This window comes from Vigna radiata, chromosome 10, assembly GCF_000741045.1.
Source record: "Vigna radiata var. radiata cultivar VC1973A chromosome 10, Vradiata_ver6, whole genome shotgun sequence".
In the NCBI taxonomy this organism is placed as follows: Eukaryota; Viridiplantae; Streptophyta; class Magnoliopsida; order Fabales; family Fabaceae; genus Vigna; species Vigna radiata.
This window is the reverse complement of record NC_028360.1, coordinates 10,073,580-10,098,422: the sequence shown is the minus strand read 5'-3', so window position 1 is coordinate 10,098,422 and position 24,843 is coordinate 10,073,580. Positions and strand designations below refer to the sequence as shown.

Below are 24,843 nucleotides of genomic sequence, written 5' to 3'. Positions count from 1 at the left end.
AAAACTTTAATCAACGATCAAAACGAAGCTTAATAATCTTAATCAAACAAAAATTCATCTTGAACCTTTAACCGTTACATGCAATCCCAAAAGAACTCGTACAACAAATTTCTTAGAATGCCAAAGAAGAGTAAATAATAACTTATTATGTTCAAAATTTTGATCAGATAAAATTGTAGACCTCAATGCTAAGAGTTGTATGGTGTACTTCGATTTTTAAATTGATTAATGATAGATTCAAGATTTGTAAAAAAAAAAAACAGTTCACAAAAAAGTTTTAGAAAATGATTGTTATAAAGTGAAACTCATTTAATAGAAAAATTATTAGAATTAAATCTATATAAATAAAATAATTAAGTGTTATTATTAAACCACTTATACTTTTAACCTATTTTCTAACACCTTAAAACATTCAATAATAATATTAATTATTTATTCTATTCATTTAATGATCATGATAAGTATAACTAAAAATTTCTCAATATTTTATAACACTTTAAATTCAAGTCAAATGTAAACAGTTTAAATGAATAAAACATTTCAAATAAGAAATATTTATAATCATGAAAAGGTTTGAATAATTAATTTCCTCTGTCTTAATTAAAATATACATTAAAAGAGAAAAAAACATTCAAAATTGTACAATTGTAAGTTTGAAAGTTGAGTCAAGAAAAAATTAACTATATCTACGTTAAAGTTGATATTTTAATCCATGATTAATATTTTTTTTATATATCTATAAAAAAGGTTAAAATAACACTCAGAACATTAAATTTCATAAAAAAAAAGAAAAATATTTTTCTAAATTCATTAATAATTTTTCAATATAAGTTTGACTAAATGGTTTATTGAATCCCTAAAAAGGCTATTTGATGACCTTAAGGGGTGTTTATTAGAGAGAAGTCTTTTAAGTTTTACAAAAATCTTACGATAAAAATATCAAATTCCTTCATCTGGTATGGCAATTTTCAAAATAATTCTCAAGAATATGCATAAAATTCTTAGAAATCTTTTTTTTTTATTAAGTCTTTCACTATTTTTTTTTCCTATGTCTAATATTTTAAACATTTCAAACATGACATTTCCAAAAAAAAATATATATTTTTAGAAATAAAAAATATATATACTTTTTTGTATATCAAACCCTTACATTTAAGAAAGTCAAAAACCAAAATCTATGAAGTTTTCCTTTGTTTCATTTAAGTCTATTTATGTGATGACGCTGTTTTAGTCTTTAAACATAAATATATATGTTAATATTATAAATTGTTTTCACTTTTTTACTTAAGACTATTTTTTGTGCCTTTTTTTTTTGTTCTTTTTACTTTCCTTAATTATTCAATTAGAAGTATTAGAATAAAGAGGGATAGAAAACACACACTAATATCATTCTCCATTTTCATCAAAAAGTTGCACACACAACAAACAGGTATTTCTTTCTCATTTTAAAATTTTGCTTCTTTTGTTCATTCGATGTTATTAATTTTCTTCTATTATTATTTAATTTTCTTTCTATATGATGGGTTATATTAGAAATGAGTTTAAGGTCTAACTCAATCCTATAAAATCGATTTACGAATAATTCTCCCAGACAAACTATAATAGCAAATTTTTTGTTTTTCATTTTCAGATTCAGTCCAAGAAATTAATAAAAGGATGGAATCAAAAAAGTTGCAGTCTTGGATGTGGAGCAGACTCATCAGGTCTAAGACTTCTAAGTGGCATTCAGAAAATCTTAGAAGTATGTAATGCAAATTATAATTGGAATAATCTTTTTATCATTGTCAAAAGCAAAACAAAGAAAAAAGAAAAATTATAATGTCTGATAAATAAGGATCCATCTTTTGCTAAATATATTTAAAATAAATATTAATTACAACTTGTGACTTTTTACTACATTAATATAGTTAAAATAATGAACAAATTCATTTAATACTTTTAATTTCTTAAATCAAAATAAAAATTGCATGTTATATATTTTATTTATTAAATATTTTAAATTATGATATATTTTTATTTTTAAATTTTAAAATAATAAATATAGTTATTTTAATTCAATAATAATATTATTTTAATTGTTAAACGATATTTTTGATTCACACTTCAACATAAACAAGAATGTGTTTACATCTTAAATGCATTTGACATGTAAAACGAATTAATATTTTTAAGTTAAAAAGAATATATCTATTTTTATTAATTTGAAAAAAAAATATATTAAAATTTAAAAGAAATACAAATTTCAATTTCATTTCAAACTTGGTAGACTATAAAAAATATATTTTATCCATGAAGCTGACAAGAAATATTAAGAAATTGTTGTTAGAAATGTAGCAGTGGTAATCCTTAATTAAATCTATCTGTGTCTGTGATAATTAACGAACATAATCATATCTTCCGTTGTTCTAAACAGACATTTGTATCTAGCTTTAACAAGGTTAAGGGCACTGTGTCATTCTAAACAAGGAAAAGATAAAACAAGAAAACAAAAAAATAACGTTGGTGTCATGTTATAACATCTTCTTTCAATACTCTTCTTCCTCACAAAACATACTGGACATAAAAGGGATTCACCATTCCCAACTTTTGTTTGCGCTGCAAAAGTTGGGAAGGGTTCTTGTTTGAATCTTGTTTTTTCCATCCGTTTTCTAATACCTTTCTCATCCAAATCTCAAACCAAGATAATCTTCTTCCATAATCATTTATATAGCTACGTACATACATACATATACATTACATACTTTCCACCTTGTCAATGATCATGAAGAACATGACAAAACGATCCTTAACCACAGAGATGGAACGCAACGTGAGGCAAATGCAGAAGCTGATTGAAGATAACGGAGATTCCTTTGCCCAAAAGGCTGAGATGTATTACAAGAAGAGGCCAGAGTTGATCTCTCTTGTTGAAGAGTTCTACCGTGGCTACAAATCTTTGGTTGAACGTTATGATCACAATTCCACACCGTTTGATCTTCAATCACAAGCTTCTGGTGTTTCAGATTGTGGTTCTGAGCCACCTTCTGGCATGCCTTCTCCCTCTCCGAGGAAGATGGGGCGTCGCATATCCCCCAACCGTGCCGCGGGGTTCGATGTCTTTCTAGGTTCTGGTGGGAACGTGAATGCTTTTGATGCATGTCAAAAGGATGGAGATGGTTCTTCTACTTTGACAGAATCTGATGAGGATTATTATGATGATAGCTCTTCTATGAACAGCTTTTCAGGATTCTTTGGGAATGGAAATGATCAGAATGGTATGAACAGAAGGGTGATGGAATTGGAGATTGATATACCATCTGAGGGGAAAGAAAAACTGTTCAATGAGGAGGAACGTGTGAAAAATGCAGAGGATTTTCGTGCCAGGATCAATGCATATGAACAGGAACTAAGGAATGTGAATGAGAAGTTGAGGCTTTCTGAAGGGGAGATTAGTAAGCTGAAGAATGAGCTTGAAATATACAGATCAAAGGAGAATTTGAAGGGTGACGTTGGATTATGTTCATCTGCAGAAGGGGTAAGGATGGGAGCGGAATCCTTGGAGTTGAAGAAACTTGGGGAGGAGCTAAGGATGACCAATGAAAAACTTGAGTCTGCAGAAATGCAAGTTGTTTCATTGAAATTTGGGGCTACTAAAACGTTTGAAACTATTCAGCAATTGCAGGAACAGCTTGAGTTGGCTGAGAAGGACGTTGCTTCTTGGAAAATAAAGTTCAACGCTCAGAAAAGAGAAAACTCAAGACTCCTAGAAAGGCATGCAAAGATGAGAACCAATGTAGCAGACCGGGATCATGAGGTAATGGATTTAAAAGCTCTTGTGTCTGATGTAGAACAGAAAATGTTCTTTGAGAGATCAAGTTTGAAGTCTGAAATAACCAAGTTGGTGGGAGAAAAGACTGTTTTAGAGCAGAAGATGAAAGAATGGGAATGTCAATGCCAATGTTTAGAAGCAGAGGTAAAAAGAATCCAGTCTGAAAAAATAGAGAGGGAAGAGAGAGATAAGCTGAGTGCAGAAGTTGGTTCACTTAAGAAAGTGATAGAATCAAGAGATAATGAGATTAAAGAGGCTCATAAAGAAGTGGAAGAACTAAGATCAAGAGGTAAGATATTAGAGGAAGAGATTGAGAGGCAAAGGGTTGAGATATTAGGAGGAGCTGAAGAGAAACGTGAGGCCATAAGGCAGTTATGCTACTCACTTGAGCATTACAGAAATAGGTATGATATACTCAGGCAGGCTTTCAGAGGAAACAAGAGGCTTCCTGTTTCGGCCACCTGATATGTCAATATGCATGTGACCTTGTACAATACCACCCTTTCATGTTTCTGTGTCTGTCATGTCTTTCTTATACTTTGTGGTGTCTGATGTATATCACCCAAGTTTACGATAGGCTTGTTTGCATATATTTGTTCCAAGTGTCTTCGGGTTCAGTTAGGAAGCGATGCAGGACCAACTCTTCTTGAGGAGGTTACTCTGAAACTGCTTAGGTTTCTATGCTCTCCATCTTTCTGTTTAGTTGGAAGTGAGAAATTATGTCATCCGTTCAGTTCAGAACAATATTTGATCATATCTCATTATCATTCTTATAATTTCATAATGTATTTTACAATTATAATTTATTTTCTGTCACTTTCCTCATATAAAAGGAGAACGATGTAATTTGTTCCTGCATTCAAAGATTTTATATAGAAGCTACTCGTTACTGAAATCACAGACTAAAACTTATACGAATTCTTATGAATGTTACATTTTGTACACTTCTGGTACATGGACAATAAAATCCCCCACAATCAACTACTACGCAGTGAATAGGAAACCAAATTCATGGTGTTTCGTATGCAGCGAGAAAGAGATACAATGTCCCGAATGTTTCATTAATTAAATAGCCACATAATTAATCTCATTTGATTTGGTGATTCTGATAAACAATCAAAGGTGAAAGATAAATCCTTACCACTACTATGGATCTAATTTATTCCATTGCAAAACCACTACTTTCTCAAAATTGCTTCTATAATCTCGACCACACAAACATTTGAATCCTTTTATTTCTTATATAAGATTTTGAGGAGAACATCTAATATTTAAGCCCAAAAAACGCTGCAAAGTTTCATTCAACATATATTTCGTGGGTAGTCTATGAAAGCTAAAATGTGCTAACGGAGAAACATAGTTGCGAAATGCAGCAAGCAGGATATATATACATTTCATGATAATGATGAAATATCTATGCGAATAGAGGAATATTTTTTGACGCAAAACAATTAAAAAAAAAAAAAACTTGAATATTTCTACGATTACAAAAGATGCACTACCTATATGACTACTCTACAAACCACCTAAGCGTCTAGCAAGCTACTTGTCACTAGTGTGTGCTAGCTACCTACCACAACGATGCGAAAAGAACACGTAGCGTAGAGTTGGAATCTTAACTAACTTCTCCATCACCGTCATCTTAGAAGCAACAGACCTATAAATGCACTTGGTCTGAAGAGCATATCATATCAATAATGCACCAGCACTGCAAAACACAAACAATATGCACGGTGGAGAGAAAAAGAATTGTAGAAAAACCAGAGACAGACCGCTGAGAAGATGGAAACAATCCCGCCCCAAAATAAATAAATGTCATATCACCAACCTTAAGGGCTTTATCAGCTGTCATCAATCAAATGTGGGAAGCACCAGACAACACATTAATCGTCCCAGGCACTATCTGCTGCGCCCTCTCTTTTAATGTTTGCGGCAGTAATCATGAATTTATATTTATCTTCGATGTTAATTGAAGCAGCTCCCAATCCTAACTGTTTGGATAAAGCAATATTTGCCTCTTTTTGTGCAGCTGCAGCTTCTTTCTCCTTCCGTCTAGCAACCTACAAATCAAGGGTACAAAGTTAACAGTGACATAAGGTTAAATACAATATATTGAAAATGAAAGTTTTCTGGGAGAAATTGAGCATCCTGGACCGTCAGACCCAAACCTCCAGCGCCTATGTATAATAACTAATCAAGGTAAAAAAATTAATGTAGATGTATTACTGTAGCACAAGCCCGTCTCAACAAAACTACTAATACCGTAAGACTTCTAAACCACTAGTTATCTGTTTAGTATATCTTTTAATATATGGGTAGAAACTCAGTTCTTGAACCCTCATTTTTAACGGTTTGCCAAATGAACTCCAAGATTCTTAATATTATGGCAGAATAAAAAATATAGTACCTTTCCGGTTGCAAATGTCAGCGTGTTCCCAGATTCGGCGTCAGCTATTGCCTTCCTTATATTTGCAACAAGGAACTAAAGAGAAGAACCATATTAATGTTAAAATCTAAAGAAAAAATACAGTTCACTTTTTTACAATCAAAAAGGAAGTAGCAAGCACCATGTCACGATCAGTGTAAAATGAAGTAGCTAATCCAGTTGATCCTGCACGCCCCGTCCTTCCAATCCGGTGCACATAATCTTCCATGGTCTATAATTGAGGCAGCCATAACTGATGCTTCAGGTATGCATTTGTCAAGAAAATTAAATTTGACTGAAAAATACCAGGCACATGAGATGCCAACATAGCAGTTGCAGAAAGGCAACCCACAAATAGTGGAAAATACCTGTGCGCTTTCTGTTAATCTTTTCCTAGTGGATTACAGATAAAATTCAGTCATCAATCAATCAGTATATGCTTGAAGCAGAAATACCTTGGGAAGATCTAGATTGATGACATGGGACACTCCAGTGACATCCAAGCCACGAGATGCAACATCAGTAGCAACCTGAATCGTACAATATAGTTAGTGGATGAAAGGTACCTGAGCCTTTTTAAAGTAATTATGCAAAATTGTTAAGATTTCAATATTTTAACAAGAATTACCAAACAGTGTGTTTGGATAAGGAATTTTAAGAAGGTAGTTCCGTTTATTTTAAGAATTTCAAAAGCTTTATGACAAAATATATTTTTTGGGTACCAAATTTTTGAAAGAAATTAAAATTCTAAAATTTTATTAGAGTAATTTGATTACTTAAAAATAAAGAAGTTTATATTAAGAATTTGAAATTCTTCACACTATCAAATTCATATTTTGGTCTTCAAAGTTTGGTTCTACCTAGGTCAGGACACACACACAGCTCGTCCTAGGCCTGGGTCAACTTAACTCAACCTAGATCAAGGCCTACTTGGCTCAAGCTAGACCCAAATTGACTCAACTTAACCTTACACCATACCGACCTAGTGCTATCTTATTTGGATTGAACTCGATCTAACATTTCATAAGTTGAAATAATATTGTTTAATGTAAAGTGAGAAAAAGTTTTGCAAATATAAAATAAAAAATATTGAAGAACTTTGACCAAAAAGTTACGTCAATCAATATCAATTACAAAAATTTATCAACATTGACTTTTTTTAATTTCTAACAATTATTTGATATTTAAATAGTTTTTTGAATTTGATGGTAATTGAAATACTTTATCCAATCAATATCTTAATCGTGTAGAAAATACAACATGGCAGAAACAACATTGCCCTTAACATTTTCTTCTTTCTCCGTTTGATACAACAAGAAATGTCATTTAGCAATCAGGGAATAAAACAAGCCCAACACTATATTTAGACAAGTCATAGCAGAGTTATTTTCAACAATGTTCTTAATACTGCTACATGATGTATAGAATCAGATTGTAGACGGGAAGAAATGCTAAAAAAATTGAGTAATATGCACTGGTAGTAGAGATTACCAAAATGTTGGTAGAGCCACTCCGAAAATCATGCAAGGCAGCCTCTCTTTCACTCTGACTGCGACCACCATGAAGAGAAACTGCAGATAATCCTTGAGCTACCAATGCTTCAGCAACTTCATCGCACCTTGTCTATGTACACATTAAAAAACAAATAACAAGAAGCATGCACACATCAATTTTCAAACAATCTATCAGATTTTCAAGACCATAAACAAAAACTTGATGTATGAACCTCTTGCATAACTATCTATGATTACCAATTTTCGGAACTAATCCACTTAGATCTTCAATACCCAGACTTGAGACAGGAAAGTATGAAAAAAATGTCCAGAAGAGCTTAATCATCTCTTAGTTGATTCATCCGTTTACATAGATTCTTACATTGCCATGGCAGTCATTCTTCATTGGCGTCTTCATCAATTAAATAGTGAACATGTTTTTCTATATGGCTATCTTGGGGAAGAAGTCTTCATGGCACAACTTCTTGAGTTTGTTGCTTAGGGGGAGTTTACTTTGGTTTGTAAGTTGCACTGATCTTTCTATGGTCTCAAACAATCTCTACATGCTTGGTTTGAAAAGTTTAACCACACTGTTCAATCCTTTGGGATTGAAACACAGTGAGGCAAACCACTCTGTTTTCTATTGTCATACCTCCCTTGGAAAATGTGTACTTAATAGTGTATGTTGATGGTATAGTTATAATAGGGAATGATGCTACAAAAATCTCTCAATAAAGGACACTGTGCAATCATTTTCAGATCAAGGATCTGGGAAATCTCAAAAAAGATTTTAGCATAGAACTAGCTCAATCAAAGGAAGTAGTAATATGTCAAAGGAATGCTGGACATCAAATAAGACACAGGATAGGTTTTCTCTAACCTAGAAAGATATAGAAGACTGATTGAAAAACTTATTTATCTCACTTTTACCAGACCATATTTGTCTTTTGCAGTTGAAGTTCATTCATGCAAAATCCTTGTGTTGATCACTAGAATGTTGTCATTCCTATTCTAAGATATCTCAAAAAGACTCCAGCACAAGGACTACTCTATGAAGATAAAGGGAATATCCAAATCTTTGGATGTTTTAACATTGATTGGGCTAGTTCTCATATAGATAGATGCTCTAGTAAAATGTCGTTATCTGATCATCTACTAAAGTTGAGTACAGAGCAATGGTATCCCTCATTAGTGAGCTTATTAGGGCAATAGTTCCTCCAAGAATTAGGTTTTTGTGACATTCAATCGATGAAGATGTATTATGATAATCAAGTTGCTCTCCAAATTGCTTCCAATTCAATGTCCAAGGAAATTTGCACTAAGTTTGTTGGATCAAATGATCAACTTGCAAATGTATAAACAAAATCCGTGAAAGGCCCTCAGATTAAATTTATTTGTTCCAAGCTAAGCATATACAATTTGTATGGTCCAACTTAAGGGGGAGTGCTAAAATAAATAGGAAATATTACAAGAAGTTGTGTTGTGTTGGACCTAATTCCTAGATGGATCTTTCTGAATTCTCTTTTCTTCCCTCTCATATATGGTACTTGATGTATCCAAAGTGATTATAAATATGAAATACGAAGAGAGGGAAACATACTCTCAAATATATTCTAATTCCTTTGTATCTTCAACTATATTGATGCATATCAGGATCACAAAACAAAGCATACCTTCCTCTCAACAAACACAATTGTTAATGGAAATGGATGACCACATTTTTCAGCCTGTGATGCATCCTCTACAAGTAAGTCTAGAAGTCGGTCAATCTACAATAACAATACAAGATTTCAGAACAGAGTGAAAACATGGATCATGAAAACAGAACCTAGAAACATTAAAAACAAAATCTTTGAAACCAATGACTGCCTTCTTGGAAGCATGAAACTAAACGTTTAGTGTCCAACTATTCACAAATATATTTCATTTTTAAGGTAAAAAAACAAACCTTCTCGTTTTCAGAAATTTTCACAAGCGTTTGTGAAACATTAGTTGTTGGGCTACTCACTTTCCCCACTTTCACTTGCACCGAACTAGCCAAGTACTCCTGAAATTAAACAAATGATTGGTGAACACCAAAAATATTTCTTCCACAACTGAGCATACAAAGAAATATATTGCTAAATATAATATTCAAAAGAATGTATTTTGGGGATATATTTAATTTTAAGGAAGAGAATCATGGAAAAAAAAAAGATAAAATAGAATATCCTAAAAAGAATAACTATACTTCAATTACCACACATCTAATGTGCTACATGTTATTATCAAGTAGCTAGGCTGCTTACGAAATTATGCAAAAAGCAAATAATTAATGATAGAATTATTGTATGCCTACGCATTTTTTTCAAATCAGAATACCAAACTTCATTATTTTAGAATTTGTATAACGACAAAAATAACAACGTTGAAAATTTTCTGTCAACAATGAAGGAAACCTGACCTTTGCTAATGCTTCAATCTCCACAGGCATTGTTGCACTAAAAAGCAATGTTTGATGCTTCTCAGGAAGACTTCTCATTACCTGAGGATAATATTAGAATATTCATATTTTCTTGAGTAATCTAGAAAAGGCGACTATTATTAATTTAACACGAAAATGTTATACTGAAACAAAATAAAGGTTATCATAATATTAGAACTATTGCTGATAACCCATTCCAATGGGACCATAATATATATACAAAAATAACATACACAAATTTCAAGCATTGTCATAAAAGATAGATCACAAAAATCAAACTAAGGTACAAACTAAATAAACGTTGTAGAAGATTAAATTGGAGATGAAAATTAAGTTTTGTCCAAAAAGAGACACAATTTTTATTGCTAATTTTTCTTCAAAAAGTGTAACATTGTAACCTCTCTATGCTTTCTGATTGAAGGACATCTTCTCCAGTTAAATGTTTAAAGAAGTGCAACTCAATATAACTAGTTCTAGTGTAGCGTCGATAGCTTGACTTCAAAACGGCAACAATTTAAATAGAGAGGGGAAAAGTTATGAGGAAACAAAAGTTTTGAAAACACCGTAAAGAGAGCACAAACACCACAAATAGGTCACACTAGTTATCTTACATTAGGTATGAAGCCGTCAAGAAAATAAAAAAGAGCCCAAATACAAACAAAAAGCTCAAAATACAGACCTCTCTTATCTGTGGTTCAAAACCCATATCCAGCATTCTATCTGCTTCGTCTAGAACAACAAAAGAAATTCTAGAGAGGGAAGTATTGCCTTGTTGCAAGTGATCAATGAATCTTCCTGGCGTGGCAACTGCTATTTCAATCCCTGCTCTAAGTTCTGCCCTCTGTCATAGAGACCAGAAAGAGAACACACAGAAAACTATGTTACCTTCAAGAAGTATAGCTTAATTAAACTTGAAATAAAATTTGTTGCAAGACTCCTTGTAGAAAAAACTTTTGCTTTGTAGGACACTATTTACAAAGTCCTCATTGCCAGCTACCAAACTAGCCTCTAAACTATGAAACACAGTGACACGTGCATTTCCTCCAAATACGAAGATGAAATAGCACCCACTAACACTACTAAGAGATACTTCTATACAAACATGAAAGAGCAACCACTACTTAGAGATACTTCAATATAGATGTATCCAGTGTTAGATATTGCCAACTACATCATATCTTTATTTTAACGTTGCATTTGCATAATTATAATTGTATATCTGTATGTTTTATAAATTTTACTATATACATAACTCTGTATCCTACATGTTTTGTATCCTGTACCTTTTAAGAATAGTTGTATCAACAACTGGAAACACGTCATATAAGTCCGTCATATAAATAACATAAATATCAGGCACATCAGGAGAGCTAGCTATGCAAAACTGAGTACACAGCATCTCCAAGTTCCAAAGGAAAAACATAAAAATGACATTAAATATTGCAAAAGCTTATGCATAATTAACATACAAAGACTTTTATGATGCTGTCAGATCATACTTAACACATCAGGAAAAAAACAAATAATACCATCATTTATCTTTTGCAAACTTTTAAAACAGCAGGCAAAATAGCCACGAAATAAAGATTATGTCAACATTTATTACCTGCTTTTCAATGTTTGTTCCGCCCACAACAATAGCAGTTTTTAATGACTCGAGGGATCTGCTAAAAGCTTTAACCTACCAAAAATCAAAACAAGAATGAAAAGAAAAGCTGATAGTTGGGAAAGGAAAATTATTAAGTACTAAATAGAAAGGAAAAATATTAAGTTCGAAATGACCTAATGTAGAACATGTTTTCAGGCATAATACGTGAGGATGTCAAGCTCAAAACAAAACATGTAATTCGAAAGTAAGATAGCAAGAATCTTGTACTACTACCGACAATATTTAGTAAGATCCAAATTTCAAAAAGGTAAAAAGCATGTAGGGTAGACAAGCGGTGAACCTAGACATATGAAAATCATTAGGAGAGAGTTTAAAAATCATTACATGATGGGAGAAATAAACAATAATTTTGTCCCCAGTTTACCCATTATTCATCCACAACAAAAACAAATACATATATCACCTCCTTTTCTATTTGTTGAGCGAGTTCTCTGGTAGGAGCCAAAACTAATGCCAGAGGACCATCATTGCGCCGAATTGAAGGTTGGGCTAAGCAATGCTAAAAATGGAAGGAGAAAAATTAAATCACAACTAAAAGTTTGATCATATATATTTGCTTTCTTTTCCACAAATATACAATATCTAAAGATGAATTCTGTCCAATATGTCATGTCTAATAAGTTCTGACCTGTATCATAGGAATTGTGAAAGCTGCAGTCTTTCCACTTCCAGTTTCAGCACAACCCAATAGATCCCTTCCACTGAGAGCAATTGGCATGGCTTGTGCCTGGATCGAAGTTGGCCTGGTGTATTCATGGTAAGCAATATCCTTCATGATACTTGAGTGCAAACACTAAGAACAAGAAGTTCACAATTGCAAACACGTTTGCAACAAATTAAATAACAGTTCCAAAAAAAAATCGGTACAAACACCTTATAAGTACCTAGAAAAATATGAATACGATTAAATGTTAACAAAACTAAATACCATATCAGTAAACGATTCTATTGGTGCAGGTGCAGGAGGAGAATCAGATGCAACAGTAACATCAAGATTAAGCCGGGAACGGACCTCTTCAATCTGGACATGACAAGCACATGAATTTCAGTAATCAATATTTGTTTGTCTAGTCACACAAAAAGACAAATCAGGAAGACAACCAAACATCGAGATAAAATAACCAGAAGATAAATAACAACTCTATTAAAGGTATTGGAAAAGAGTACAAATTGAGACTGTCAAATCAAAAGCAGGTGAAAGAGGGAGAGATTATTAGGCCAAAGTAAAAAAGAGAAGGACAAACAAAAGGAAAAACTCATCAGCGTTCAGTAAACTGAGGAAGAAGAAGAAGAAGAAATTCTGTAATAGTCCTCAACCAACCACAAAGTTCAAGCAAACTTCATTTACTTATTTTCCCGACATATATCCTACGCTTACTAGGCATAGTTACAGACTAAATGCAGACAACCTTCCAACAGGGATGTCAACCTTAATAGTCATGTTAAACTTTTCAGCTAGACCAAAAAAAAAAGCCCTTACTCACTTCATGACAATACCACTCTGCCGTACAGTTTCAAATTCAAAGAAAGCCTTCAACTTTATACATGTAGTAAAAAAATTACTCGGATTGTCATCGTTACAAGCAAAGCATTGCATTTTACTATAAGCCTCGCTCAGATTAATCCGAACCCTCAGTCCTCGTAATCAGCTTCCTGAACTGACAAGCAAATTAGCAATTTCCATAAACACGCACGCACTTCAATTGAAACACAATTTTCCTCCGCCGAGATTCAAGAAAAACCCTAACCACGCGAATTTGAAAAGAAACTCACGTTGCTCCAAAAAAAATATTGAAATCAAAAGGTCAATAGAGAGAGAAGCCCGTGAGATACGAGACTGGACAGAAAAGACGGGAAAACAGAGATTGGATTGGGACCTGCTCCGGAGTCATGCGCGAAGCGCGTTCAGAGGGTTGCCATTGCGGGAAGACGGGGTCAGGTGTGGCGAAAATCCTCGGCGACGGAGGTGCGGCGGAGCTCCAGCGAGAGGCATTGTGGAAGGAGGGGAGCGAGGGAGAGCCATTGGCGTTGGTGGTGTTGTTGTTGTTGGAGGTGAATGCAAGCTTGTGGTGGTTGTTAAGGTTGTGGTGGTGGTGGTTGTTGTTGTCTAGGGTTACGGAGGGGGTTCTGGCGGTGGCGACGGTGGCGGAGCCGTTATTTCGGAGGTGCGGAGGCACATACGACATCGTTTGGCGTAATCTTCTTGTTGTTGTAGTTGCTCTTCTTGGTAAGAAATAAAAGGGGTGAGGGAGTGAAGTGAAATATGATAACGATAATAACGAAAGAACGATGATGAGTGTCCTCACACACACTCTCTCTCTCTATGGGCTTACAACTTCACGTCGAAACCCAAACTACAAACAAAAACTGATTTTAACCTATAGCACAAAGCCACGTGTGAGTTATAAAAGTAAGATTTTATTTTGATCCAAATTTACAAAATAAAAATATACTTTTTTTGTAAAAAAAAAAAAAATTGTCTCGATAATTTTATATAAAATATTTTAAAATGTTAATTATTTTAAAAAAATGGTTAATAATTATATTATAAAGAATAAAATGGAATAAAAATTATATAAAAAAAGATATTATATATATATATATATATATATATATAAAGAATAAAATGAGAATAAAAAATGTGTATACAAAAATATATCCTTTTTATTTATAGAGAAAAGGTTATACATCTGTATATATAAATAAAAGATAAAATAAGAATTAAAATTGTGTATATAGAATGAAGCATTAGAGTAAAATGGAAATAAAAATTATATACACAAAAAATATCCTTTTTTATATATTTGTATTTGCTCCTTTTTGTATGAGTCTCATAATAAATTATTTGAAATTTGTTAATTTGTTCTGTTTTACATATCTCGCGATTAAATGGGATACTATAATTGAAAAACTTAAAAAGTTTTAAGGGAGTATGCTTTAGTAAAATTGATTGTTTATCTTCTATTACAACAATCAAATATCAGAATTATATAATGTTTAACAAATATAAAATTACACAAAGATCACAATTTCTGTATTTAATATTTTTTTCGTCTCTTTTTCTAAAAAGTAATTCCATATACATTTGTATTTAGTTTAATATAAAGTTATTATTTCCTCGACTTGTATGGTCATTATCATTCGACATGCATTAATATATGTTTAAATTGTAATGCAATGCATTCAACATTACAGTTGATAGCACGCTAAAAATAAACTTGTCAAAATAAAATTATCATGAGTTGAATACAAAAGTCAAACTAAATTGTTAAGATAATCCAATCTATCAAATTATTTTTATTATAATACCTTTGATTTATCATTAATAATGATACACTTAAATTATATTAATATTTTTTTCATTCAACTTTACATGTTTAACCACCTTTTCTCACTATGATGTAAATAACACATCAATCAATCATAATAAAATTGTAATTATTACTACAACAAAAATAATGTTTAACGTCACGCGTTTAACATTTAACGAAAAAAAAAATCCAACTTAAAAATCACCGGTGACAATTTAGTAAATAAAGCGTTATTATAGAAGTTGGTTAAATAGGTTTCCGACATCAAATAAGATATAGATGTCGACTCCCCAAGATCAAACGTTAAACGATCTGCATAAAAAATTAAAAAGTCAATATTTTATTACCTTTAGACGTTAACTACAACCCCTGATATCTAATTCGAATTATACGTCAGCTTCTCCTCCACGAACATAAAAAATATTTAAAAATATCTCATTTTAAGAGTCAATATTAGTTTTTTTACAACACAAATGTCCGTCCCACTTTAAAATGTGTTTTTATTAATTTAAACATCAATAAAAATGTGTTTTTATTCATGTTAGAAAGAAGAAAAAAAAATTACTAGCTTCAATTTAAGGATGTTAATTACTATTAAAATATTTTTATTCATATAAAGATCCAAATCCTACTTCCATATATATGCATTGTTTTTCTATCAACAAATTAAGACTGAAATAAAAAAAGTATATGTTAAATCTTTTACTAAATTATATTTTTTTACATTTTAAAAATTGTTTTGGTGACTTATTTTTATGGGGAGATTTGGTGACATTTAAAAATAACTTCATTTTACTAAACTATAATTTTTTTTACATTTTAAAAATTAATTTTATTAATTTCTTTTAATTTTTTACTCTTTATTAACATTTTTATAATTAAATATAACCTTAACAATTATAATATTTTATTACTTTAATAAATAGGAACATTTTGATAATTTTTACTTTCTACCAATCAAATAAAATTTTTAAATCTGTCACACCAATCAAATTCTACATTAATTTTTACAAACTTTACTAAATCTATTCAAATAAACAACAAAAAAAATTATCTTCAAATTTTCTCAAATTCATTCAATCATTCCCTCCCAATCATCTTCTCTAAAGTCTCGCAAGTGAACAAAGCCATATGGTTTGAATAATATATAATAAATAAAATTATACTTAATTAAATTAAACTTAATACTTAACCATTTAAAATTATTTTCACATTAATTTTTTTTACAGATAAACCTTTTTAGTGTTATAATTTTTTCCGGAGATAAGTAATATGATTGAAGTTCATATATAATCTATAAAATAAATGGACTTGATTTTTTTTACTCAGATCTTAATAGTTTTAAAACAAATGAAATTTAACACCAAATTTACTACATTTCTAATTGTGTTAGGCAAAGATAATTTTATTTAGTTGCTGCTTACATTAATTGGAATGATGTGAAACTAACATGTTGACACAATTCTGTTTGAAATTAAAAATAAAAAAATAAAGATTTGATGTGAGATTTGATAGATAACCTCATCCTTTAAATTTCAACCAACGACATCATTAGATGTGATATGTGAATAATCCAAGACACAATACCTACAATTAAAAAAAAAAATTAAATATATTTTTGTCTCTTAATTTCAGTAAAAATTAAAATTAGTTTTTTCTCAAAACTTTGATTTAATTTAATCTTCCAACTATAGAAATATATGAATTTAATCCTTTTAACTAAATTTTGTTAAATTTATTTAATATTTTAAAAACGTTTCTTAATAATATTTAGATTATTTATACTATTTGATACATTTTTACTCCAATATTAATCGTAAAAACGCATTTAAAATATCAAATAAAACACAGCGGTAGCCGTGTCAGTCTTTTTGCAACAAAAGCAGATAGTAAATTATTGTGGAAGAACTATCCAATATCTAACCTAATGATTAGCATAAATGGACTAATAACACATACATCATTTGACTCTCAAATTCCTCAGTATTTATTAACATGGTGGTGGCTTCTCTGCCCCACTCTTAAAAACGCACTTTTAAAACATGCATGTGGTATGAGAATTTTGACACTTGTAAGAGTCTAATAAATAATACAGAATTTATCAATTCAAACTTTAGAACCTGAGTTAACCTAAAAAGGAAGATTTGAATAATTTTTTATTTTTTTTACAAATAAGTATTAGATTTTTTTTTAGGAATTAGACAGTTTGTGAGAAGTGTTTAACATTTAAATATTTTTATAAATCTTTAAAAAGTTTTTAATATGAAAGTAAGAATGAAAATTTATTTTTATGATTAGTTTTTTCTTAAGTAACATTAAAAAGTTTTATTAATCTTTAAAAAGATTACAAAAGAGATTGATTACTTCTGATTTTACAAACTAATCTCACTACTTGGATAAACTTCACCCGTTTAACTAGTCCAAGTAATTATATAGTTTAGTTCCAGTGAATTACATTAATAAATATTTTAATTTACTTCTTAATATAAAAAAAACAATTAAGTGTTTTTAAAAGATAAGTATAAATTATTACTCCAAGAATATATTTTCAATACGATAAATATATGAAAACTTATAATAAAATTTTTCTTTTTAAAAGAGAAAGTCTATCTAAGCTTTAGAGAAAATAAATATAACATAAAAACAATAATAATTCTTATATTATTGTTCTCCTTTTTTCGTGTATAAACTTCTTCAAAAAAAATATTATTTAGAATATTAATTTTCATGTATGATGGATAACTTTTAGGTACAAAGTTAGATGTTATGTTGTTTCTTATAGAAGCAACTCTAGTATTTGTGCATTGGAAAGCATTGAAAAAATAGATTTTTTTCTATCCTTTAACCTATTTTAATGATCAGAAAAAAAAAAAGAAAACACAATATAACAAACAATAAAGTACTATTTAGTATATGTATTAAAAGTGTTAGAAGTTCTTGTTTAAGTATTATATATGTATTAACGTTCAATGAGGTCTGTTTGAGATAATTATGTTAAACTTCATTCCTAAACAGTTCATTTGATAGAATTATTTCATTAATAATTATGTTAAACTTCAAAACAAGTTTAACTTAAACAATTTTGTCTTAATAATTTTTTTAATCAAGAATATCAATATCTTTTTACACTTAATTGCTTTTAAATATAAGTTTTGTGAAAGGAATCTTATCCGTAGAATAAAAAAAAAGTTTAATTACTCATTTACATTTAATTTATGTTTTTATAAAAAAAATATCAAAGTTGATCATTCAAATTTTTTTATAGAAAAAAAACCCATCCTTATTAACAACTTTAATTTTAATAAAAAATTATTAATTTGATTCAAGAAATTTAACAAAAAAAAAATGAGATTACAACAATTTTTCACACAATCAAATTGTATCAATTTTTACATATCAAAACTAAATTAAGACTTCAAAAAATTGGAAAAATCACCTTAACATTCTTGAACGAAAACATTAACCAAATCAATAATTAAACAAAGAATAAATAAAATCATTTATTTTCTTATAAAAAAAATATTTCCCTCACCAACACCAAAGCACGTCGCGGCGCGCGAACAGAGGTGACGCACCGTTCTTTTCATTCTTACTAAAAGTCAAATTTGACGCCGTTAACTTCTTCACTTCGCTCTCTCACACTCACACACCTATTACAGTTCCAAAAAGTCTAACGACACCGTCACACTCCCATTTCTATATAAAGTCCCACACTCCCACTCCATTCCATAACCATTTCTTACACAGTTTTTTCCTATTCAAACTTTCTTTCTTGTTCCTTAATCCATCTCAAATAAAACTCTTCAATTGTGTTCATGTTTTGGACAACATTATGTAAATCATTTCATCTATAACTTGTTTTGATTAAAGTTATCTTTAATTTTAAACAGTGTCTATTAAAGTTTATCGGTTTTGGAGTAAGAATTTTGAATGGATCTTCTCTTCTTACCAAAAGTTCTTACCGCGTTCTTCTTTGCGGCGGTGATTGCAGTGACCGCTGCAAAGCTTCGCGGGAAGCGCTTCAGGCTGCCACCGGGACCGTTTTCTGTACCGATATTTGGTAACTGGCTTCAGGTTGGCGATGACCTGAATCACCTTAACCTTGCCGACATTGCACGTCGCTTTGGCGACATATTTCTCCTTCGCATGGGGCAGCGGAATTTGGTGGTGGTCTCTTCGCCGGAGCTCGCGAAGGAGGTTCTCCACACACAGGGTGTGGAGTTCGGCTCGCGCACGCGCAACGTCGTCTTCGACATCTTTACCGGGAAAGGCCAGGACATGGTGTTCACCGAGTACGGTGATCACTGGCGCAAGATGCGCCGCATAATGACGGTCCCGTTCTTCACCAACAAGGTCGTGCAGCAGTACCGCGTCGGGTGGGAGGACGAGGCGGCGCGTGTAGTGGAGGACGTACGCCGCAGCCCTGACGCCGCGGCCGGAGGGATCGTTCTGCGGCGGAGACTGCAACTCATGGTGTATAACATGATGTATAGGATCATGTTCGATAGAAGGTTCGAGAACGAGGAGGACCCGTTGTTTCAGAAGCTTCGAGTTTTGAACGGTGAGAGGAGTCGTTTGGGGCAGAGCTTTGAGTACAACTACGGTGATTTTATCCCCGTTTTGCGGCCATTTTTGCGTGGGTACTTGAAGATTTGCAAGGAGGTTAAGGACACGAGGTTCAAACTCTTCAAGGATTATTTCATTGAGGAACGAAAGTAAGTCTTTTCTTTTAATTTGTACTTTCCATTACTAGGAATTTTATGTGACTTGCAGTGGTAGTTAAGTTTACTATTTTTTCAATAAATTATAGTTCATGATTGTAATTTTTTGGCCAATGTCAAAGTTTTTCTGAGTCGTGATGATAAAACATATATAACATCAAAACAATAATAGAATCTGTGCACTTGTATAGAAAAGGTTTCAGTTTGACTTTTTGGTGTTGTTTTTGTTTGATTTTATGAAATGGAGTGTGACAGGAATCTTGAAAATACCAAGAAAAGGGACAATGGAGGACTTAAATGCGCCATCGATCACATTTTGGATGCTCAGAAAAAAGGAGAGATTAGTGAGGATAATGTCCTCTACATTGTCGAGAACATTAACGTTGCTGGTAATTACCTTCTTTCTCTCTTTTATTTTGTGCTCAGAATTGAAGGGAAAAGAAAGGCCTGGACACGATAATGATTTAATATATAAGTTTTTTTACAAATTATAATGAAAATATATGAAATCAAGCATGTTTTATGGATTTTTGATTAAGTAAACAGAAGAAAGGCTTTTCACGTAACTTTTAAATGCTGTAATGAATTATGGGATATGATTTTCCTGCTCCTATGCTCCTATTTCCTCTTGTCATGCCGCGGCCACAGACTGTGGTGACCACTTCATCTTATAGGAATTGGTAACATATACCTTGGTAAGAGGGTGATGTTATAAATGTCATAATTGGTAACAGAGATGCATTATTTTTAGTGAGAGTTTTGGAAGAAAGGTTTTCTGATGTACATAATGTTGAATTTGGAGCAGCAATCGAGACAACTCTGTGGTCAATTGAATGGAGCATTGCTGAGCTTGTGAACCACCCAGAGATCCAAAACAAGGTGAGGGAGGAGATTGCGAGAGCTGTAGGAGCAGGACAGCAAGTGACAGAGCAAGACATTCACAAGCTAACTTACCTACAGGCAGTGATAAAGGAAACACTTCGGCTGAGAATGGCAATTCCACTCCTTGTCCCACACATGAACCTCCATGATGCTAAACTTGGAGGCTATGACATCCCTGCAGAAAGCAAGATCTTGGTGAATGCATGGTGGCTTGCCAACAACCCTGCTCAGTGGAAGAAGCCAGAGGAGTTCAGGCCTGAAAGGTTTTTGGAGGAAGAGTCGAAAGTAGAGGCGAATGGGAATGACTTGAGATACCTTCCATTTGGTGTTGGGAGGAGGAGCTGCCCTGGAATTATCCTTGCATTGCCTATTCTGGGCATTACTTTGGGGCGTTTGGTCCAAAATTTTGAGCTCTTGCCTCCCCCAGGACAAGACAAGCTTGATACCACTGAGAAAGGGGGCCAGTTTAGTCTGCACATACTCAACCACTCAACCATTGTCGCTAAACCAATATCATTTGCTTAGCGCATCACGCACGTAAATCTCTCAAATCGAATCATCGTTTTGAGGATTTTGGAATAAAGGTTATACTTCTCCTTGGTAATTTATTGACTTCTTAAAGTAACTCTTTTTAAGATCCTTGGTAATTTTATTTAATTAATCATATTATCGAGAGGTGAGTTGGAGGTTTCAATCTAGAAATTCAGTAAATTGAGTTAGATTAACTCTAATCCGTAGTGGGGCGAACAAAGTTAACAGGTTTGACGTTTTTAAATCATTTAAATCTTGAAATCAAATATTTTATTCATCATTCATTGTTTTATATTCTCTGATTTCATTTTTGCAACTTTAATACTCTTTCTGATTTCAATTTTGGAAAAATTATTCGTCTACTTATTATTTCTTCCTTCTTACATACTTCTTCGGTTCTCATTATGTAAATTTTTAAAATATATATAAAACTTTATATCATATTTTTCGTAATAGTTTTGTTTTCTCAATTAAATTTCCTTTTATAATTTTCATAATTCTTAATTATTCCTATATATTTCGTCTGCATCGTTCGGCCAAAATGAATGTATATTCAAAGATTTGGTATAAATTCAAAGATTAAAAGTGGAATGAAAAACATTATATAAAAAATTTGAACTAGATAAAAACTATACCAAAAAAAAATAAAATGGGTCAGATCACCCTGATTTTTCACATACTTATCAAAATCCAGTTTTCAAAACAATCCACGCGAGATAAGAAACTAAAATTGGAAAGAAGAATTAAATGTTAGAAGTAAGATAGAAAAAGATGTAGGTCGCAACCAGGCCCTCCCATCATTGCGTTCATCAGGGAGAGCAGACATATTGACCTAAAAGATCAATTTCCGTGCACACAACCATGCTGCCTTCATTATTGTAATCCAGAGCATCGGCTTATTGTGCACGGTTTCACCTTCATATAGCACAGATCGCAGAAACATTCACAAAGTATCGAATGAATAAACATGCACGCTAATATAATATGCTAATACGCAACCCTAATAAATTGATAACCCTCAAATTTAAATAAAAAACCCTAGGAGCGAATAGTAGAGGATACGACGCTAACCCTGCGGCTGCAACGATGATTTATCAATCGACGAGGCTTACATGCTGAGGTGAGACGCTATTTATAACGGGAGAGAACTGTTTAGGGTTTACTTGCGCCGTTGGATTGGAAGTTAGTTTGGTGAATTTCTCTGTGACGCTGTATTTCACGGGCTTTCGTACTTGAGATGCCTGGCCCAAATACAAATATGGGCAAGAAAAGTTAGGAGACATGGCCCAAATAATTTCACTAAGCTAATTGTAAATAGTTGTTGAGATATTGTTGTTTTTCGTTAAGCCAGTTATTATATTTTTTAAGTTATCAAAATTTATTAGTAATCTAAAAAAAAAATAATGATATTATGACATAATAAAAGTAAAGAATATTTTTTTTCTATAATATTCTTTGAGTGAATTGAACTGTTGAGTAAATAAATTTTTTCACTTACATTTGGCAGAGTAAATAAATGTTTTTTCAACAACATTTTTTTAACAATGTATATGACAGCTTATAATTAATCAGTTTCAAATATACCAATAAAATATTGATACGTGTGTTATTGTGAAAAAAGTTATAAATATCATGTTACTAAAAACAAATCATGCTTAACAGAGACACATACATAGGAAAATGATATTTTAACACCATTTTTGACACCATTTTAACACTGTACACGTACGACTTCAAATTAAAAAAAAGTTGAGGCAGGGATATATTTGGAAAAGAAAAACCAAAGTTTTTTTTTTTAATTTAAAATCGTCCAACCACATTTTGACACGTGTACACTGTCAAAATGGTGTCAAAAAATGGTGTTAAAATATCATTTTCCGTACTACATATACTTCTTACAACGTAATAGTAATAACAGACGACATGTATGTATCTACTGAATTCCATGTCTGTGTTTATATTGCAGGGCAAAAGCATAGATCTGTTGATGGTGAGGGAGTGATGAGGCCACAGTCTCTTTCTGCATGCACCTTTTGGCCCAAGCCACAAGTTTTGGACACTCATCTTCAATGCTTAGTTTCCCAAACGTCTCAACAGTGTAAAACCAGCTAGTGAAAGGAACAAGAGCCACATCCACATACCCAAACTCTTCACCACCAAAATATGCCTTGTCTCCAAGTTCATCTTCCAGCCTCTTCAAACATTCTATCAATTCTTTCTTCCACTCTTCTTGCTCTTTACCCTTCCCCGTCCATACCCTCTTCACACCATTGTATACCTGCATCAAACACAATCACACAAATTATTGTAGATTCTACTACATCTATTATTGTATGACCAAAACTTCAATGAACAAGTATATAACTTACATTTTTGTCAATGTAATCGCCCCAAAACCTGGCTTGGGATCGCTTGTATGGGTCTGAGGGAAGCAGAGAAGATTTGTGTTTCCATGTCTCATCAATGTACTCAACAATATTCAGTGACTCGCAGATGGGTTTTGCATTATGAATCAAAACTGGTATCATTTTGTGAACGGGGTTCATCTCTAGAAGCAGAGAGCTTTTAGCTTCTAAATCTTCTTGCTTGCACTCATACGAAATACCCTTCTCTGCCAAAGCGATTTTCACTCTCATTCCGTAAGAGCTTGGCCAGAAATCCAGCAGAACTACATTGGAATCTGCCATTTTTGCCTTGAGAATGTGTGCGGTTTGGTTGGATTAGTTTTAATCTGAGACTGAGATTGTTCATATGGTTTAGTTGCTTCTGGGTTTGGGGTATTTATACATGTGCAATACTTGTTTGCCAAGAATGAATCATGGAAGTTTTACTAAAGATGGTGTCTTTGTTCATTTTGGATTTGAGATCTATCTTTGTTATGCTTCTTGGTCGTTCAACTTTATTTTTTGACTTCTATTTCACGGATATCATTATATGATAATTTTGTAAGGAAAATGAAATTTTAACACCATTTTTTTGACACTATTTTGACACTGTACATGTGTCAAAATGTGATTGGACGATTTTAAATTAAAAAAAGTTGAGACAATGGTATGTTTGGAAGAAAAAAACCAAAGTTTGTTTTTTAATTTGAAATTGTTCAATCACATCTTAGACACGTGTACAGTATCAAAATAGTGTCAAAAAATGATGTTAAAATTTTATTTTCCATTTTGTAATATTTAATCGTTTCTTTTGTAGAATGAGAGCATACACGGTATATCTTTGGTGCTTTGTTGGAAGCACTCAGAATGTGGAAGGAATAAATTCGGATGCATTTCTTATTTTTAAAAGAAATCAAATTTGACACGCCAAGTGGTAAGTACCAGAGTGGGATAAAGTTGAAGTTAACCATGTTATCAAATATAGATAGATAGATAGATGTACACGTGTCAAAATATAATTTGACGATTTCAAATTAAAAAAGTTGAGGCAGAGATATATTTAGAAGAGAAAAACCAAAGTTTGTTTTTATAATTTGAAATCGTCCAACCACATTTTGACACGTGTGCAGTGTCAAAAAATTGTGTTAAAATATC

General features: G+C 32.1%; 4 protein-coding genes across 5 annotated transcripts; 2 read left to right on the top strand and 2 right to left on the bottom strand.

Moving 5' to 3' along the window:
• Positions 1–2,415: 2,415 nt before the first annotated feature.
• LOC106774793 (protein NETWORKED 4A) lies at positions 2,416–4,582 on the top strand. Its single transcript, XM_014661829.2, has one exon. The coding sequence runs from the start codon at positions 2,756–2,758 to the stop codon at positions 4,271–4,273; it is 1,518 nt and encodes a 505-aa protein (XP_014517315.2). The 5' UTR covers positions 2,416–2,755; the 3' UTR covers positions 4,274–4,582.
• Positions 4,583–5,176: 594 nt separating this feature from the next.
• LOC106776018 (DEAD-box ATP-dependent RNA helicase 20) lies at positions 5,177–14,177 on the bottom strand. The gene is made up of 15 exons (XM_014663311.2): positions 13,737–14,177; positions 12,788–12,880; positions 12,488–12,652; positions 12,263–12,358; positions 11,797–11,871; positions 10,870–11,031; positions 10,170–10,250; positions 9,675–9,773; positions 9,400–9,495; positions 7,725–7,856; positions 6,689–6,763; positions 6,376–6,465; positions 6,216–6,290; positions 5,637–5,868; positions 5,177–5,516 (listed from the first exon to the last, which is right to left on the bottom strand). The coding sequence occupies exons 1-14, from the start codon at positions 14,043–14,045 to the stop codon at positions 5,692–5,694; spliced, it is 1,725 nt and encodes a 574-aa protein (XP_014518797.1). The 5' UTR covers positions 14,046–14,177; the 3' UTR covers positions 5,177–5,516; positions 5,637–5,691.
• A 4,734-nt stretch (positions 14,178–18,911) lies between these two features.
• On the top strand, positions 18,912–21,377 carry LOC106775017 (trans-cinnamate 4-monooxygenase). 2 transcript variants are annotated; one of them, XM_022787015.1, is made up of 4 exons: positions 18,912–19,004; positions 19,162–19,885; positions 20,147–20,280; positions 20,697–21,377. In XM_022787015.1, the coding sequence occupies exons 1-4, from the start codon at positions 18,986–18,988 to the stop codon at positions 21,296–21,298; spliced, it is 1,479 nt and encodes a 492-aa protein (XP_022642736.1). In that variant the 5' UTR covers positions 18,912–18,985; the 3' UTR covers positions 21,299–21,377. The 2 variants fall into 2 exon arrangements, with proteins under 2 accessions (XP_022642736.1, XP_014517528.1); XM_014662042.2 differs by having other exon boundaries at positions 18,924–19,885.
• Positions 21,378–23,126: 1,749 nt separating this feature from the next.
• LOC106775403 (probable glutathione S-transferase parA) lies at positions 23,127–24,128 on the bottom strand. The gene is made up of 2 exons (XM_014662527.2): positions 23,674–24,128; positions 23,127–23,582 (listed from the first exon to the last, which is right to left on the bottom strand). Exons 1-2 carry the CDS (start codon positions 23,989–23,991, stop codon positions 23,238–23,240), a joined length of 663 nt encoding a protein of 220 aa, XP_014518013.1. The 5' UTR covers positions 23,992–24,128; the 3' UTR covers positions 23,127–23,237.
• Between the last annotated feature and the right edge of the window lie 715 nt (positions 24,129–24,843).

Bases quoted from the DNA above. Each gene is read 5' to 3' on its own strand.
- LOC106774793 (XM_014661829.2), top strand. From the start codon at position 2,756: ATGATCATGAAGAACATGACAAAACGATCCTTAACCACAGAGATGGAA.
- LOC106776018 (XM_014663311.2), bottom strand. From the start codon at position 14,045: ATGTCGTATGTGCCTCCGCACCTCCGAAATAACGGCTCCGCCACCGTC. The intron at 12,359-12,487 runs GTCAGAACTTAT...TTCCATTTTTAG, and splicing joins TCACAATTCCTATGATACAG to CATTGCTTAGCCCAACCTTC. The intron at 7,857-9,399 runs GTATGCTTTGTT...ATGTGTACATAG, and splicing joins TTGTGTTTGTTGAGAGGAAG to ACAAGGTGCGATGAAGTTGC.
- LOC106775017 (XM_014662042.2), top strand. From the start codon at position 19,101: ATGGATCTTCTCTTCTTACCAAAAGTTCTTACCGCGTTCTTCTTTGCG. The intron at 19,886-20,146 runs GTAAGTCTTTTC...GGAGTGTGACAG, and splicing joins TATTTCATTGAGGAACGAAA to GAATCTTGAAAATACCAAGA. The intron at 20,281-20,696 runs GTAATTACCTTC...AATTTGGAGCAG, and splicing joins CGAGAACATTAACGTTGCTG to CAATCGAGACAACTCTGTGG.
- LOC106775403 (XM_014662527.2), bottom strand. From the start codon at position 23,991: ATGGCAGATTCCAATGTAGTTCTGCTGGATTTCTGGCCAAGCTCTTAC. The intron at 23,583-23,673 runs GTAAGTTATATA...TGTTTGATGCAG, and splicing joins GCGATTACATTGACAAAAAT to GTATACAATGGTGTGAAGAG.